Raw genomic sequence first — 17092 nt, 5'->3', positions numbered from 1 at the left:
AGAAACATGAGCCAAAAGGCCAAGTTCATGACCTTAAATCAATAAAGCCTGACATAGCCACACTAAAGATCGATCCAGCCTAGCACCTTATCTTGCAACATGACCAGTAACAGATGCTTATAGAAGAAGAGAGCATGTGTAGAGTGATCTTTCCTGGCTGTAGCCTCACAGCTTCTGGTAATCAACAATTTAAAGACTTCCTGAGCCTGAAGGTGCATGTGGACAATTGTATTTAATAGCAACCAATGGCCTTGTCATCCATGCATCAATCCCATACCTCTTGAAACTCCTGACTATATTGAGGCCTCAAGCCCATGTCTACGCAATGAAAACACATAAATGACTGAATTTACAACACTGACTTCCAATTTATGATGCTGGTCCAGTTTGCACTATTTCTCTTCTGTTTCTTAGATTCTGTAGTGCTTTGAAAATTGTTTAAAGTACTACTGTTTACTCCTCATACACTCCCCCACAAATAATGTATGAAAAAACATAAGGAGCTCTTTTCCTTTGGTACCATTACTGTTTGATTCCACTTCTCTCCCTCTTTCCTTCTAACTCCTCCTTTTATGGGTTAGCTCACGCACACCAAGAGTAGTGTGACAATTCTTTTATCGCTTTGCCTGCCTGCTTCTTATGAAACACCCTCCCATTGACACCACCTCACCCAGTCCCCCAGTGCACGGCTCTCAAAACTCTTCCCTCTACAGCTCACTAAAAAGAGTTCTGCAGACGCTCGGCAGGCTATGAATTTCACTTTGACAACTGTCACACTGAAAGAAAGAAAATCATACTGAGTACGAAAGCAAGCCTAAAAATATTGTACCTTCTTGGATTCCAGCAGCTTTCCTGGCTTCTCTGCTTGCTTTGGTTCATACTCTTCAGCAGCTTGTTTGATATGGGCATTTTAACAAAAATGTTTATTTTTACTGTGTTGTTTTCAGTGAACCAGGGCTAAGCCATGATCCTCCTTAATTACAGCAATCTCCTCTCAGGCTTCACTGACACATTTTTTCCTCATCTTCCGCAATCAGATGAAACTGAAACTGCCAAAACCAATCTTTCTTCCAGTCAATCTGACCACATCAACACTTGCTCCTAGCCCTTTCCTACCTCTCCTTGAAAGCCCATAATCAATTTAAATATCTCATTACATCTTACTGTATTTCTCCTTGATCCTTCTGGTTTCTAGCTGTAGGTGAAACTCTCACTCACCAGGACCTTGGGAGTGGTTCTCTAAAGCTCAGCTATCTCCCACACTATCCCAGCTGTTCACGGTACATGCCCTTTCCCTTTTACTTTGCCTTAGTTTCTTCACTGTTCCATGTCTTCCTGTCTATTTGAGTTTCTTTGAAAAGATATGGGGAACAATTTAATTAAAATAAAACTCAGTCATTTATATTTTCTGGGCTTAAGTACAGATCCAAACTCAGGATGTCTGGCTTACCCATGTGTCTGCTGTTGGGCTGCAGAGCTCAGAAGTATGGGAGAGGTTATATATAAGTCTCTTCCCCAGTCAAATGAACAGCAGACTGACTTTATTTCCAAGAGAAGTGCTGCCGAGGGGACCATTTTTACACATATCAGAAATGCAGAAAGGGTCTTTGTATTACCTTCTTATTTCCTGAAAGAACTTTTGCTAAGTAGCAAAGGTAAGAGGCCTTCAAATAGCAGAGAAAAGCAGCCATCAGAAACTGCTTTACTCTTCATTTGCCTTTATTTCCACTCAGATCTGTGCATTCACTTACAGGTTTTGCAAATACAGCCCTATTGACTGCTGTGAGCTGTCTGGCCATGTCTCTATATGTACACCCATCTAAATGGGAACTGTGTACTTGTAGGTTCCTGGTGCACATGGAATAGTTGGGTTTAGTATGTTCTGGGCTTAAGATCAGAGATGATTATGGGGAGCAAGAAGTTAAACATTTAAAATATATGCAATTAAAGCAGTGGCTGCCTGAGAAACTGTATTTTGCTTGTTGCCAAAGTTTAATGAGTTCTAATAACTTCTGTTCAAAAACAAATGTTACCTCCAAATCCGAGTAGCTTACAACTCTCTCCAGTTGTTAAATGCTCTCTAGATGACAATTATAGATAGCACACAAAACATTTGAAGCCCTGGCCAGCAAGAAATGTATCCTAAGTGGCTGGTTTCCACTTTGTTCAAACCATGACCCATTAAAATGCAGACAGATTAAAGATAGGATTCAGGTCTGTGTTCATGCAGTTCTGTAGAGTAACCCAAATAAATATCCGACAAATTGGTTTGGATGCCTGTGTAAACAAAAGGTCTATAAACAACTGCAATAAACCCCAGCAAAAGAGTCTGCATTTTGCTTGGCAGAATGTTTTCTTTATGCACTTAGATTAACAAACCATGATCTCATCATTAGTCAACAAGATACTAGAGAGACCATCAAAGCAAACTACAGGAGAGTCAAGATTGATTCATGCCAAACAAATGTTTGTAGCTAACAGCTGTATTACCACTGATTCTAATTTACTCAGCAGGATTCTCCTTTCATTTCTGAAGTGAGATGAATGTCACAGTGCATGATGTAGACAGAATGTCTACCTACTGCACCAGCAATGAGTTGTGTCAGCTCTCCTGGCTCACACAACCTCTTGCTGGGTTTGGCTATCATGAAGAATTACATCCTGGCATTTTCTACCTTAGCAACAAGAATCCTAAAGATGATTTGACCGGTTCCGAGAAGTGTTACACACATGCACTGTTCAATATAAGGAGGATTTAGGGAGGCTACATTATCATTCATTCCTGCTTCTGCTGAATCTTTTTGATCATATCTTGGACAGCTTGTGCCTCCTGAATGAAAAGTAGTTGTTTCTGTTTTCCTTCCTTGGTGGTTTTGGTGAAACTTAGGGAGCTGTCCTTGGGCAACTCTTTGCCTATAGAAGATACATGTCAAGAGGATTTGCCTGCTTAAAACTGAAAAAACAGGGTGGCGTATCAGCCCTGTCAAAGTTAACAAGAGTTTAGCCACTGACTTCCATGGGGCTAGGATTTGACCCGAGGAACAAATAAGCCATTTATAGCTTAGGATTCTCTCCAGGAATTTCTGTTTGGGATTGCTTTTTTACTTGTGCTGCACTATTCACTGTGTTCTTTTCAGGGCTGCTCCTCACACAGAGCATTGTACAGTTAAATAAAGCTGCTCTTCTTCATATCAATATTTCAAAATTCCCTTGTCTTAGCTGAAGACACACCCTGAACATGCCATGCGGTCTTAAAATGTTTCTCAGAAAGATTTTACATACAATCTTGAATTTTTAAAAAATGAGACAAAGCAAGCAGCGACATGGGTTTGAAGGTTTTGCCGAAACACTGACATCCAGTGCTTCAATAGCTGGAGAGAGAAAACTGCAATTCCAGAACACACAGAAAATTTCTGTCTGATCATACTATCTCCCCAAACTTAATCAATCTCTTGTAACTTAAAACACTTACTGTTCTTCAGATATTCTCTCAATATCCCCAAAAAAGTTTAATAGCAAAGACAGGCAGCCCAGTTACTTAAAAAGCCTAAGTAACTGAAGATGTATGTCTCCTCTATCAATTTTTGCCCTGTTCATTCAATCTTTTAATCTACATAGCTTCCTGTGCAGTCTTACCTTCACAGTCTTGTCTGTGGCAGTGTGCTAGAAAATCAGCTGCTATTCAGCTAGACTGCCGTTCCCCTACATTGAGGTGCTCCCTAACGACTTAACATGTATCTGCGATCAAAGGAAGGTTCAGAGCAGAGAAGCAGCCAGACATTCTGATGGAGCTGTAGAGAAACTATCACAAATCTTGCAGGTTTGCTTTTGACTCATGAGACTTCCAGTGCTTTAACAGTAACAGACAAACCCACCTGTACCATTTAGAAACATTGATTTCTGTCTGAGAACAGAAAATTAAAAGAACACGAAGGGCAACAGACGTTTTTGAATTTCTGCACAACGTACTTAATATCTGACTAAAAGTCTCCTCCTGAAAGAGACATTAAACTTCCAAACACAGAAGGCATAATAAGGAACAATCAAATGTTTTATATCACGATACACTCTCATTACCTAACATCACACAGCTCACAGTCCAGAAACAAGACCCTTCCAGGACTGTTCTCCAAACAGCTTTTTTTGCACAGGAATCCTGTAAAATGCTTCTTTAATCTTTTTTGTTGTTGTTGTTCTGAATAACAAACTGTTTTCTTTGAGATGGGCCAAATTACATCTGCCTCACCCTCCATGCAGCTTACAAGGTTATGGTACTTCACAAGCTATCCAGGGATACCTCTGATATCAATCTTGAAGCCTATTCAAAACAAGGATGGGGAGTCAGGGCTTTCTCTGCCAACATTCCTGCTGAATAATCGCACAGCTCCATTATCTGTGGGGGAGTCCTCTCTTCCAGTGTTCCCTCGCAAGGCTGTACTGCCTATTGGGAGCTCACAGATATAGCTGACAGACACCACAGGAAATGCATGTACTGAAAGACTGTACAGATTGCAACACTATCACTTATCCTTTTCATGCTGTCTTGCTCCATAAAGAGGAGGGTCAGCCACAAAAGGCTGCCTTTGTCACTAAACAATCACAGCGTTGGTGCCTTCCCTGAGACTTCTCTCAACCTGTAAGTGCATAGGGCACAACAGGAGGACAGGGAACAAAAATGCTGAGCAGCATGAGCCCTGCCATCCTGATGTCTACACTGATTTCTAACAGGAAGGACATAGTGAAGCTGTCTGTTAAGTTTATACTTGGAAACTTGACAACCACCCCCCTGTAGTAACAATACTCTGGACCATACTTTTCCAAACGAACACCATTGTCTCTATGCCCTTTGGACTTTAGTATTTGCCATATACATCATACTTGGACTTGCATATTTGTCAATCGTTTTTTTGCACAGAAACTTTTCAAAATCTTTACTTGCATGTACAAAAGAGTTATGATATTAAAGTGGTAGAACGGAAGGTGGAGAGATGGTGGACACATTGCTCTGGCTTCCTCAGTCTGTTCTGCTCCGTGATTTTTTGAGGGGAGATAGGTGGTGGTTGTTCTTGGAGAGAGAGAGGTTCAAGGTAGTGAGGGTGTGAATGGCATTGGCTGGCACTGGCTATAAACACAGCACTCTCACTGGTTTCCAGTGCACATTTTCAGCACAGTTTGAGGTTGGAATTTCCAGATGATGTGCTCGATGTTTGTGGTGGGGGTGGAGGGCAGAAAGGATCTTTCTTTTTCATGTTCACTTCTGGCTGTCAGTCAAACATAGCAATAAAATCAGCTCCAATTAAGGGGATATGCAAGGAATTTCATGATAATGTCAACACTCCATTCCATCAATACAGGGGTAAAGAAAAGCAGCTAATTTATTTTTTTTAAAAAAAAAAAGAAATAACCTCAGTCACACTCAACTGTGGTATCACCAGATAAACAGTTAATCACAAAGGTACATGAAGTGGTTGACAATTCCTTCGTTATCCTGTGGGGGTTTTGCTTTGTTTTTTCTGTGGGGGCCCTGGTTTCTGTTTCATTTGCTTTTTGATTACTCCAGTGCTGACTTAACTTTCTCCAGCAGACTGCCTTCAGTTCTCTGAAAGGTTCAGCTTCTCATCCATTAACCCTTTACTGCAGGGAATCTCACTCACCTGATCTTAGAAATAGAAAACAGCTAGAAGAGACCAGAGTACTACACGGAGAAAAAAGTCCAGCTCTGGACCCACTCCCATCTCTTCACATCTAATTTTCTGTGTGACCTTAAAAGAATGTCCCAGTTAAAAGAAAAGATTCTCAAGCTTCTCAGTATTCAATGGATACTTTTAATCCTGTGTTTCACCATGTAGAGGCCTAAACCTACCTGTGATTACTTCCTTAGCTGGCAAAATGGCATAGTTACACTGCAAGTTTAGAATTTGATCTATTTTGGGTTCATTGATCCAAGGAGGAGAGAATTTCCAGGGTGCACAGCTGCCTCTCCAACTGTACCAATGTGGAAACATGTCAAATATATAGCTGTTGGATTGCTACTCTGTTCAGTCTACCCTCATATCCCTTGGTGAGATCCGCAATTTGCAGCTGCTCCAGCCACAGGGCTGCATTCTGCTCCAGCTGACCCCACAATCTACAAAGACATTTTGGGGGTGCTTTTGACCTCCTCAACCCATATTAAGATTATCTGTGGTGCAGCTGAGTGTCAGGTCTGGGATGGTGCTTTTGTAATGTCTTGCTGTACTTGGTATTCTGCTATGTTCTGTTATCCTGCAGAAAAGGCTGATGATTTCATCAGAATTTGTCATATGCTGATCATGATTTCATGGTCAAATTACTTAAACCTTTGGGCACTGAAAACTGTATTTTGAGGAGAAAAATATGACCTCCTATAGTCAAACAGGTTGGCTAGCAGTTTAGTAATTGTAAGTAGTAAGAGTAGAATAAATTCTAAAAGCTGTGATCATCCAGGGTAACTAATACCTAGACTATATAAAGAAGTATGATAGCAGTTACTACTAATGAATAGTAATAAGCTTAATACATGCTTAATACATGTTCACATATCAGATCTATACTTTTCCACTAAAAAATTATGTAATTAAACCTCTTAATAATCTCAAACCTTGTGAACATACCACTAGTTTGGATGGAAGTAATTGTAGTTACACCAATTTCAGAGTTTTAATTCAGCCCTCATAAAGCACCCTAAACGAAAGCCCCAAGCATGTTTAGCATAGGTACAAATGGGTGAAGGGTACAAACACTTTGTGCTGTGCCTTATCCCTTCTCAATTGCTAGAAAAAAAAACTGGAAAGCTGTCCACTGCTGATGAGAATCCGTTTGGATTGAAGAACCTGCTGGATTATATAAAGCTCTGTTCCAGTGATAGCCAACTTTGACTGTTAAAGTGAACTGTATGACTACATTCCCTGTAAAATGTGTCTCCATTTCCTTTCAGGTTGGGAAGCTGATCCAAGAAGCAGCTGGAAGGAGTAATTTGAAGAGAGTTACACTGGAGCTGGGTGGGAAAAGCCCAAACATTATTTTTGCAGATGCTGATTGTAAGTCAGCATTTCCATATTTTTCTTAAAAACATGTTTATGTAGTGTCTTTTTTTTTCTTGCTTTTTTTTTTTTTTTTTTTAATTTTAGGGCATATCTGTCACACAAAGTGAAATGGACCAATATAGCTGTATCTAATCGCACTTTCTAATCTTACAGAAGCAGCCTAACTTTATATGTTTACAAAAAGACAACATTTGAACCCACACCCATTCACAGACAACAAGAAAACAAAAAAGTTATAACCATGCATACAGAATTGTCATCCTAAATTCTCAGCAAGGTGGTTTAGTGCTTTAAATCTGGAAATTCTGTTATTTTTTTGCTTCACAGTGATTATAAAAAGGGAGGGCTTTAATTTACACTTGAGTTGCTCATCTAGTCAGTGCGGTATTCCTTTGTTAAGCTGTTTTGATAGTAGCTACAAACGGAGATTGTTCTATTTTTTTAATTTTCACAATTGAAGAATTGTGTATTGAAATATTCTCATTGCCACTGTCAGCAGGGAGCTGAAGATTTTGGCAGCTGGATGATGTGCAGCTGAGATTTTTGGCACCTGAGAAGGTACAGGACACCCGTTTAGGACAGGATAAAAACACAAAACGAAGTTTCTGCTGAAATTATCAGCAACAAAATAGTTAAAAATGTTGATATCTAAATTGTCAGCAGGAGGTTTTGAAGTTAACACCCCATTAAGATGAATAGGACAGTTCACACCTTGCTTTGAGCTATTGTTTCAGGCTTTGTCCAGGCACACTGTACTCAATGCATTTTCTGGGAACTTTGTAACCCAAATAAATAGACATGTAAGGATTTGGTCTTTTAATTTAAAAGAGGAAAGTGAATAGAAAAATGATTCTGAATAGCATGAACTACAAAAGTTGGTTACAATTCTATATGTGTTTTCAAAACTTACTGATGTCTGAAAGACTAGGGAAAGCTTGAGAACTTTCAGCAGCTTTTCTACATAGAAACGTTTTACAAAGTTGGGGGTCTAAGTTACAGCCAGAGTCATCCCAGTAAGCTAGAAAGGCTCCTGTCAACTGGAGCCAGATGCAGATGTTACAGCCTTCTACCCCAGTTACTCATCTCCATCTCTCACCAGAAATCATCACATCTCAAATGTCCCTAATGTACTAACTCAGACTGGATCACCTGAACACTTCTACTAGAGTAATATATGCTGGGGGCAGCCTGCGTTACGGCCTTGCGCAGGGGAAAGACAGATGCTCCCAGCTGCCACACAGAGCTGTAGTTTATCTGTGACTTGCTGTACCTACCAAATAGGGTTGAGGACGTGGGGAGAAGTTACTGGCAACAGGGGAATAACAGGGTACAGAGGAGAGAGCACAGTCTTCTTCAGGAGGTCTGTTCTACAGTGTATCATACTAAAGCTCTCTGGCTCTCCCGTAATTACAACCACTAGCACCTGACCTGAGACTCAGACTTCAAAGAACAGCAGCCGATTTGCTCACCATTCCAAAGGAGCTGTTTGTTGTTTGAGGAACACTGTGTGCCAAAAGTTAGCAGAAAGCATCACAAAGCTGTTGAAAGTTAAGCGCACCAAAAAACCAAAGAAGAATGGTTAGAGCCCCTCATGGTGAAAAACTGCGTTAACAATAGAGGAAGAAACATCAGTTAATCAGTTCTATCCACCAGTGTTTTCAATCTCCATGGAGCTGCCTGGGAAAATTTGAATGTGGTTCAGGGAATAGCCTGTATTTACTTTTTTTTTCTAGACCATGCTGAGGGCAGAATAAGGCATTTCTGTTAGATGGAGTTGTCTAGGATGTGCTGAAAGTAAAGCACTGTTGCTTTGCTTATTCCATAAAAGACTAAGCAATGTTCTGAAGTGCTACAGCTGATAACAGAGGTATTATAGTATTGTAGGCCATCACGGTTTAAGGATGAAGTCAATATTCTTGTCTAGTCAGCTATTACGATTTAGCTAATTTAGAGCTAATTTAGCACTGAATGTCTAAATATGACTAGATCCTCTTTCCTGCTTGGATAGTGGATGCATTAGTTGTACCTCCAAGGAAATTAAGAGTAGAAATCAAGGGTTGATTGTTCTATACTTGATCTGTATTTTTAAAGCCTTACCCGGTCACCTGTACAGGCCAAGAAGATGTTTCTGTCTTGCAGAAAAATAACCTGGCTTTTTGGGGAGCATAGGTCTTGCCATTATCAAAGTCAAATTTTCTCAAGTATTTAGTTGGCTATAATTCTCACATATGAAGTATCAAACCAAGTGCAAACTTGGGACCAGAGACAAATTGTCCCCTTCTCTACTGACCCCACTCAAACAGACTTGTGGGCACAACCCACTTCCTAGAGTTTCTTAGGGGTTTTAGTTGATAAATTACATGTTGCTGGCACATAAGACATTGGTGACTCTTGCATACCCTACTCCTAGACTGCTAGAACACTGTCTTGATTTAATTTTTGCAGTGGGATATTAAGCAATATTTTGTGGCTTGTGTCACAAGATGGCATATGGAATGTATTAATTACCGATGGTCCCTACTTTACCTAGATGATGTCTGAAGTCCCAAGTGGTCCCTTGCAATCTAGTGTTTCTCAAACAGTTAAATGGGGAAAAAATAATTTTGACTGTTTGCACAGGGATTATGACACAAAACAAAATCAATCATCTTCATTTATGACCCAACACAACAATAGTATGTTTTGATTTGGCTACTGTTCTATGTTTTTTAACCAAATCCTACTTCTGCTTTGAAGTTTTGGGAATATGGCACTGTGTAATTAATACACATGACACTGGTGCAATAGCAGAAGTGTCTATGATGTTTCAGAGCAACATATGCTGTCTTGGTTTTTTCAGTGGACTATGCTGTGGAACAAGCTCACCAAGGGGTCTTCTTCAATCAAGGTCAATGCTGCACTGCAGGCTCACGGATTTATGTGGAAGAATCAATCTATGAAGAGTTTGTTAGACGAAGCGTAGAACGTGCAAAGAGGAGAGTTGTGGGGAGCCCTTTTGACCCAACTACAGAACAAGGTCCACAGGTAAAGGGACAGTGCTTCAGCTTTACAGTCCCGAAGGTGCCTAGAAGCATTTAAAATTTAAGATGGAGGTCAGTCAGTGCATACTCACTCACAGTCCAGGGTAGCTGACATGATAAACATTTTAAAGATTAAAATTCTACGGGAGCAGATAATCTGTGCAGCTCAGAGGTGTTTCTTGTTAAGTAAAAACTCTCGTCTTAAGTATCTTGCCTCCCAGCTTTAACAGCAATATTCTGATCTTCAGCCCACAAGATACAGCTGTAAACTGTGAGAAGCTCTCAAAAGTCTCTGCGGACACTTAATTTCAAGAACTGTCTACAACTGTATCTGTGCTTGTAGACCACTAGAGAGACAGGAATTCCAAGCAAACGATAGGCAGAGTTAGAAATAGTTCTTTAGAAAATGTTCCTGCCACAAATACCCAGCGGGGCTTATACCATTTTCAGGAAGATAACCTGGGAAAAAAAGTAATGATCTGCTTCATTTGTGCTTATAAACCACATTGCTTAGCAAGAATGTGGGTTGAGCCACATATGTAAGGGGACACATCCTTAAGAAGACCAAACCCTAGGTTACAGTCAGCAGCTATTTGTAGATCTTTTGCATCTCCAGCTCAAGGAGTAGTAAATATAACCATGAGTCTACTCACTGCAACATTACTTGCCTACAAAACCAATTTTGTCAGCACATGGTCTGCAAGTCAAATGGCTTTTCCTCTCTTTCAGATTGATAAGAAACAGTACAACAAGATCTTGGAACTGATTCAAAGTGGCATTACTGAAGGAGCAAAACTTGAATGTGGGGGCAAAGGGCTAGGAAGAAAGGGCTTCTTCATTGAACCTACAGTGTTTTCCAATGTAACAGATGACATGCGGATTGCCAAGGAGGAGGTATTCACTCACACGAGATCATTTTATAATGTACTCTACATGATTTTTTCTTTTATTTCCTGAGACAAAAGCTTTAAAGTGAAAATTACCTCTCTCTCTCTATATATATATATTAAAAAAAAAAAAAAAAAAAGTAAAGCATTCTCAGAATTCCTTATGCACACAGCAATTGACATCAGGTGGGTAATGGCACTCCATTTTTGTCATTGGTTGTAAAGTCTCAGACCTCAAAGAAGAGATAAGGGAAGAATGGATGGGTTCCACTGAGGCAGCTGCTTTGGGAAATTCATAGAGTTTTACAAACAGCTATTATCACTATTAAATGTTGATGTGGGAATTTGTAAAGAGTACAACAGGAGAGAGAAGACAATTTAAAAAAGCAGAATAAACCAGGAATAAAATGCCTCTGAGTGGGCTGGTTTATTAATTAATGATTAATCTTTGTTGCAGATTTTTGGGCCTGTTCAAGAAATACTGAGATTTAAAACCATGGATGAAGTTATAGAGAGAGCCAACAATTCTGATTTTGGGCTGGTAGCTGCTGTCTTTACAAATGACATAAACAAGGCCCTGACAGTCTCTTCAGCAATGCAGGCTGGGACAGTCTGGTAAGGCAGAAGCTATCACACTCCTGCTCTTGGAGATAAAAAGTTTGACTTGTTATCATTTTGGCACCTCAGTTTTACACCCTTTGTCTGAAAAATGTTTATCTAGACCATTCTAGTGCTGAATCACAAACCAAGATACAGAACAGCTGTAGGGAGGCATTGGGACTCTGCTCACTGCGGGTGAATGCTATCGAAAACTGGAAAGTGCCTTGCTTTCCATTAGCATGGCAGCCATGCTGCTGAATGGCATTACTGAAAACAGAGTATAAACAATCTTTTCCGTGGAGCAGGAGTACTGTGAGGTTTCTGCTAAAGGCACAAAGAATCATGTACTTTCTACAAAGTTAGGGAACTGAGGGGACACCTCTCTAGTGCTGAGGAATAGGTAATGCTGCTTCCAGAGTTTAATAGCTTGCAATTTGATATATCAAGCCTGGGTAAACTAAAGATCCATGAAAAATCAGGGAGAAAAAGGACAAATTCAAATCTAATAGCTCTCTGTTATAAACTGGCACTGAGGTTTGTCAGCAGATTTACGAGTTCATTACTGAAGCTGCACCTAAGTGTTCGGTGTCCTCCTCCAGTCCTCACAGGCCAAACCCCATTCTCCTTACGAGTAAGGAGCAGAATGTTTTTGTGGCATTAATGCCTCATTTCTTTTCAACATAAGACGTTTGTTATTACTAAGAGATACACAGTGTCCTTAGCTCCACGAGTTTCAGCCCCTCTCTGAGTTGTCCAAAGGTCTCTCTGACAGCGCTGTTGGACTTAATGCCTCTTCCTGTTACAGGATAAATTGCTACAATGCCTTAAATGCCCAAAGTCCTTTTGGAGGATTCAAAATGTCTGGCAATGGGAGAGAGATGTAAGTATTACACTGCTGTCTAAACTGTTTTCAGCTCTACAACTGAATAATTAGTGACTCCCGGATCAGGAAATATTCCCATCTGAGGATGAGGGCATAACATAAGATGACTGACCATCAATGCCAGTTCTAAATGCAATTGATTTACATGGTAAGATTTTGGGGGTTTGGTGGGGGTTTTTTTGTAATAGCAGAGTAAGTTACTGGAACTCCCTTTTTATTCCAAAAGGAACTGAAAATCTCCAGGTATTTTTCTGAACTTGTAACCTGTGTTTTCTGGGAGTTTTTCTTGGCCATATTAACCAGCACTTTTGCAGAAAAATTCTCTTTTTGGTACTGCTGTGTGCTTGTTGACTGGTTGTTCAAGAGCTGTTTTGCCATATATTTTGTGCCTCTTGCTATTTTTTCCTTTCTTCACTTTTCCCTACATTTATTAATATAGGGGCATCTGAAATTTATTAAAATGTTATCTGTCTCTTCCAGATTCATAAACAATGTTAAATGAAATCAGACCTAGAGAAGGATAGATAAATGTGTTTACATCCCTTTCAAAAAGTCACCTTCCATTACAAAGCTTTCTGTCTTTTCTTATTCCGTTTAGAACTAAGTGCCAAATATTTTGAAATGGAGCTCTATGCTCAAATACTGTCCCATGTACCTAATTTAAAAGTCTTAGCAGTTTTTAATTCTTACTACAATCACAAGGAAGTTTAGCAATTGTATCAGACCCAGATTGGTTACACATACAAAGGATTCAATTAATTTCTGTGCAGGAGGCATGTATACCAGATATGTCTCACCTAAGCTTTCAAAATAGCTTACGGCTAATGGCAAACTCAGCAGTAAAACTAAAGTAAGGTCAAACTCTTTAAAACTTTAAATATGTTGAAGTATACAACTTGATCTATAAAATAAGCTCTATGTAGTCTGAAATATTTTCCCTCATTAGGGAGTACTTTGAATAACACATTCATACTATTCTCCACATTCATGAGTTATGAGGTGATCTCACACTGGCATAAATATGTCAGCTCATCTAACTCTTATCATTGTGAAAATATTCTAAAACTACTAAGCTCGATAGAGCACATGAGTAACTTGACACCGAGGAGTGACCCCATTGACTTCAGGGAGGTTAACTGTGCAAGCAAAATATTCACATATTGATATCGTAGGGTTTTTTTGAAAGAGGGGGAAACCAGGCAGCACCCCAGCTCCCATGGAAAATTCTGTGGTAGTTGTACACTTGATTCCCATCTGCAGCTTTGAAAATATTCATCACAAACAATAAATGTTTGGAATGGCAGTAATCTCTATCTCACAAAGATGCCTGAAAACTTACGAGTAATTATTCTACTCCTTTCAGAACCTCTTTGATCAGATATCACCTCCTAATTCACCGCCTCTCCCCCTGCATTAATATCTGCATGCTTTTTAGTAAAATGCCACAGTTTCTTAGATCCCTGTTTTTAAGGGCCATGTTTTACAGCATAAATAATGATAAGTCAGGCAATTAAAGAAGAAAAAAAAAAGAGAAAGTGTCCATACATACGTGTGTCATTGCTAAGCTGTGTTACAGCCAGAACATCATTGTGCCACTGTGCTGTCTGTGCTAGCACTGTATTATCTGGGACTTGTTTTGTTCCTCCATTTAAATTCACAGATTTTTCTCACACATGGGGAAGAAATGAACACATAATGTTGAGATTGCTATACTCACTTTACACTTCCACAAAATGTAGCAGGGTATGTGCATACCAGTAGAGAACCAGAACACATGTACACAGTACATCTGATTTCTGTCTACACTAAGGCTACTTACAATATTCTTGTATTCTTAAAGGAGTCTAAAAGAGGGTTGTTTTTTTTACATTTACACCTCTTTAAAGCTTCTTATCTCAACCTGAGTGATGTAAAATTTAACTCCTGTAACTAAAAATCAGGTGACTTATCCCAGATAGCCACATGTGGCCATTTTGTATTAGATTGAGTCCTCCACAAAATTCTGGTCTCTGTCCAAATGTCTTCAAGGGAAGAAGGTGCCATTCTACTTCAAACCTATCTTTTAATGTCACAGGAATTGCTATTGTCTCGATAGCTCTGAGATACAGAAGTGCATAGTTGCATTCCCGAAAAGAACTGCAAGCAGCAGAACAGCTTGGAGTTATAATTCTTTTCCTTATCTTTTTTTCTTTTTGAATGAACAAGGGAAGACAGCATGTAACGCTTCTTTTTGAAGAGTAGTTTGTTCCCCTTCCCTCACACCTACACGACCAAGGGATAGCATCATGCGAACTTGACCCATAGGCTCCTTCCTTTTCACAGACACAACCCCTGTCCTCACCCTGATACCAAACTGCAATTCAAGAAGACCCGAAGTGGCCATAGAACAGGATGTCATTGCTCCCTGCTTCCCTGTAAAAGGCTGTGGGGACAAGCGAGCCCTTTAATTGAACACACGCTGACTCTGCTGCTTTGAATGTCTGGCATAACCCATCTTTCTATTCAGCAAGAGTGACTTTTTAACTTTTGAAAAATACTTGCCTTAGAATTCATCACAGTTGGCCACTTCCAAACTTAAGGCCAGAAAACAAACATGTAAGGCCCTGAAGCCTTAAGCTGAAGAAATAGACAATAAATATATCTAATTTTGTTTGCCAGACCAAGATAAGAAACCAACCAGCAGCTGGAACCTACATAAAGGCGCTGGATACTCTGTTGGCTAGGTTATCTAGTGAGTTGCAAAAACATGTCCAACAGGTGTCTGGAGCCAAGTCGCAACCCTAGTGAATCAAGCACAAACTTTCACACAGACAGACTTACTAGCATTAGATACTGAGCTCCATGCGGCTCCTGGTGACAGCTTCCACTGAGCCATAAGGGAATAGTTCTGGGGCTGCGCTGAGTCTGATAAATAGCTAAAGCTTTTGGTCATTCTTTGGAGATGAATCTACCACTTTCTACTGAAAGCTGGGGGTGGGGTGGTCCAAATCAATGGGAACCTTTCACATTGTCTAAAAATCTTTACTAATATATTTCCTTGCATATACTTAGATTCTGATAGATCTTAAAATGCTACTGAATTATCAGCCTGAATTAGTTAAATATCAACCACTACATCACACGTACATCTTACCAAGCCAACAGGCACATCAGAAAGTTTTCAAAACTGCAGGTGTAGTGAAATGGGCTGGTAAATACTGGTATTTCTACCCAAATGAATTAACGTTCCAAGGAAGGTTACAGGAGATCCTCCCCCAGTGTTACATTTTTTGTAAAATTTACAGTGTAGAGCTAAATACCAAGTAGGCTGTGCAACACCAGGGGTGTGCAGAGGAGTTTAACTGCTTTGAACAGTGGCCCCTGTTGTGGTTTAATCCCAGCCAGCAGCTAAGTACCATGCAGCCACTTGCTCACCTCTGCCCCACCTTCTGACTGAATAAGGGAAAGAAAAAGGAAGAGGAATAAAACCCAACAGAAAAAAAACCCCATGTGATGCACAATACAATTGCTCACCACGCACTCACTGATGCCCGGCCAGTCCCCGAGCAATGATCAGTACCTCCTGGCCAACCCCCCCCCCCACACACACAGTTTATATACTGAGCATGATGTCCTGTGCTATGGGAATATCCCTTTGGATAGTTTGGGTCAGCTGTCCTGGCTCTGCTCCCTCTGGGCTTCTTGTGCACCTCCTTGTTGCCAGAGCATGGGAAACTGAAAAGTCCTTGACTTAGTGTAAGCACTACTTAGCAACAACTAAAACATCCGTGTGTTATCCACATTATTCTCATACTAAATCCAAAAATCACAGCACTGCACCAGCTACTAGGAAGAAAATTAACTCTATCCCAGCTGACACCAGGACATCCTTCACTCCATTCTGAAAGCAACACTTCTTAAAAGGGGGTTCTGAAGAGCTCCCCTGAAATATTCTTTATGGTGCAGCTGGCATTAAATTCTGCACAGGAGGATCCAGAGGGAAGACAGTGTCAAATATGCATGATATGCATGTCGGTACTTTTTAGATTTTAATATAAGTAAGGGAGCAATATTGTGTGTGTTGTAGGGGTGGGATAAAAATTTAACCAAGAAACAAATGTCTGCAAGAGCTTGTACAAAAGTATGAGTTCATATAGAAGAGAAACTCTATTTCCAGAATTGGACTGCACCTGTTTCTAAGTGGGGACACTGTCTGCTTTACATACACAGCATCCGGCAGACATACTAGAACTTAACTAGTGACTTGAACACACTTCTCCATTGCTCAAAACATGCACAGCAAAATACAAATACCTATACTCCATAGAGGACAGAACTGACTCCCAAGAAGCCAAGCAATATCCCAGTCTAAACCTCAGCAGAGTTGCCAAAGAGATGAGCCAGGCCAGAGCTGACCACAAGAAAATCTACATAGCATTCAGAAACACCCAATTCTTAAGCATAATTTATCCAAAGCAGAACACATACCCCGCAGAGCCATGTGTCAGATGCCTGGGACCTAGTAAGTGGCTAGCTTCTAGCAGTGCAGGAGATCTTACGTAAGATGCTGTGCCAGGACCAAAAGAAGTCTTCTATGTAAATGCAGCGGAAATCTGAGCAAGCTCAACACTTTCACAGTATGTGCAAATGCTGATTGCT

The 17092-nt window shown here is 40.2% G+C and overlaps 1 protein-coding gene across 2 annotated transcripts in view; it reads left to right on the top strand.

Moving 5' to 3' along the window:
* ALDH1A2 (aldehyde dehydrogenase 1 family member A2) overlaps window positions 1–17092 on the top strand; it is an 81892-nt gene that overhangs the window by 62079 nt on the left and 2721 nt on the right. For both annotated transcript variants that reach the window (XM_037393488.1, XM_037393490.1), the window contains 5 exons: window positions 6956–7058; window positions 9904–10088; window positions 10814–10978; window positions 11429–11586; window positions 12377–12451. In XM_037393488.1, the coding sequence (XP_037249385.1) occupies window positions 6956–7058; window positions 9904–10088; window positions 10814–10978; window positions 11429–11586; window positions 12377–12451 (686 nt within the window). The remainder of the gene's footprint in view (window positions 1–6955; window positions 7059–9903; window positions 10089–10813; window positions 10979–11428; window positions 11587–12376; window positions 12452–17092) is intronic.

This window comes from Falco rusticolus, chromosome 7 (assembly GCF_015220075.1).
Source record: "Falco rusticolus isolate bFalRus1 chromosome 7, bFalRus1.pri, whole genome shotgun sequence".
Lineage (NCBI taxonomy): Eukaryota > Metazoa > Chordata > Aves > Falconiformes > Falconidae > Falco > Falco rusticolus.
The sequence above is the reverse complement of the archived record's forward strand: the minus strand, read 5'-3'. Positions and strand labels throughout refer to the sequence as shown.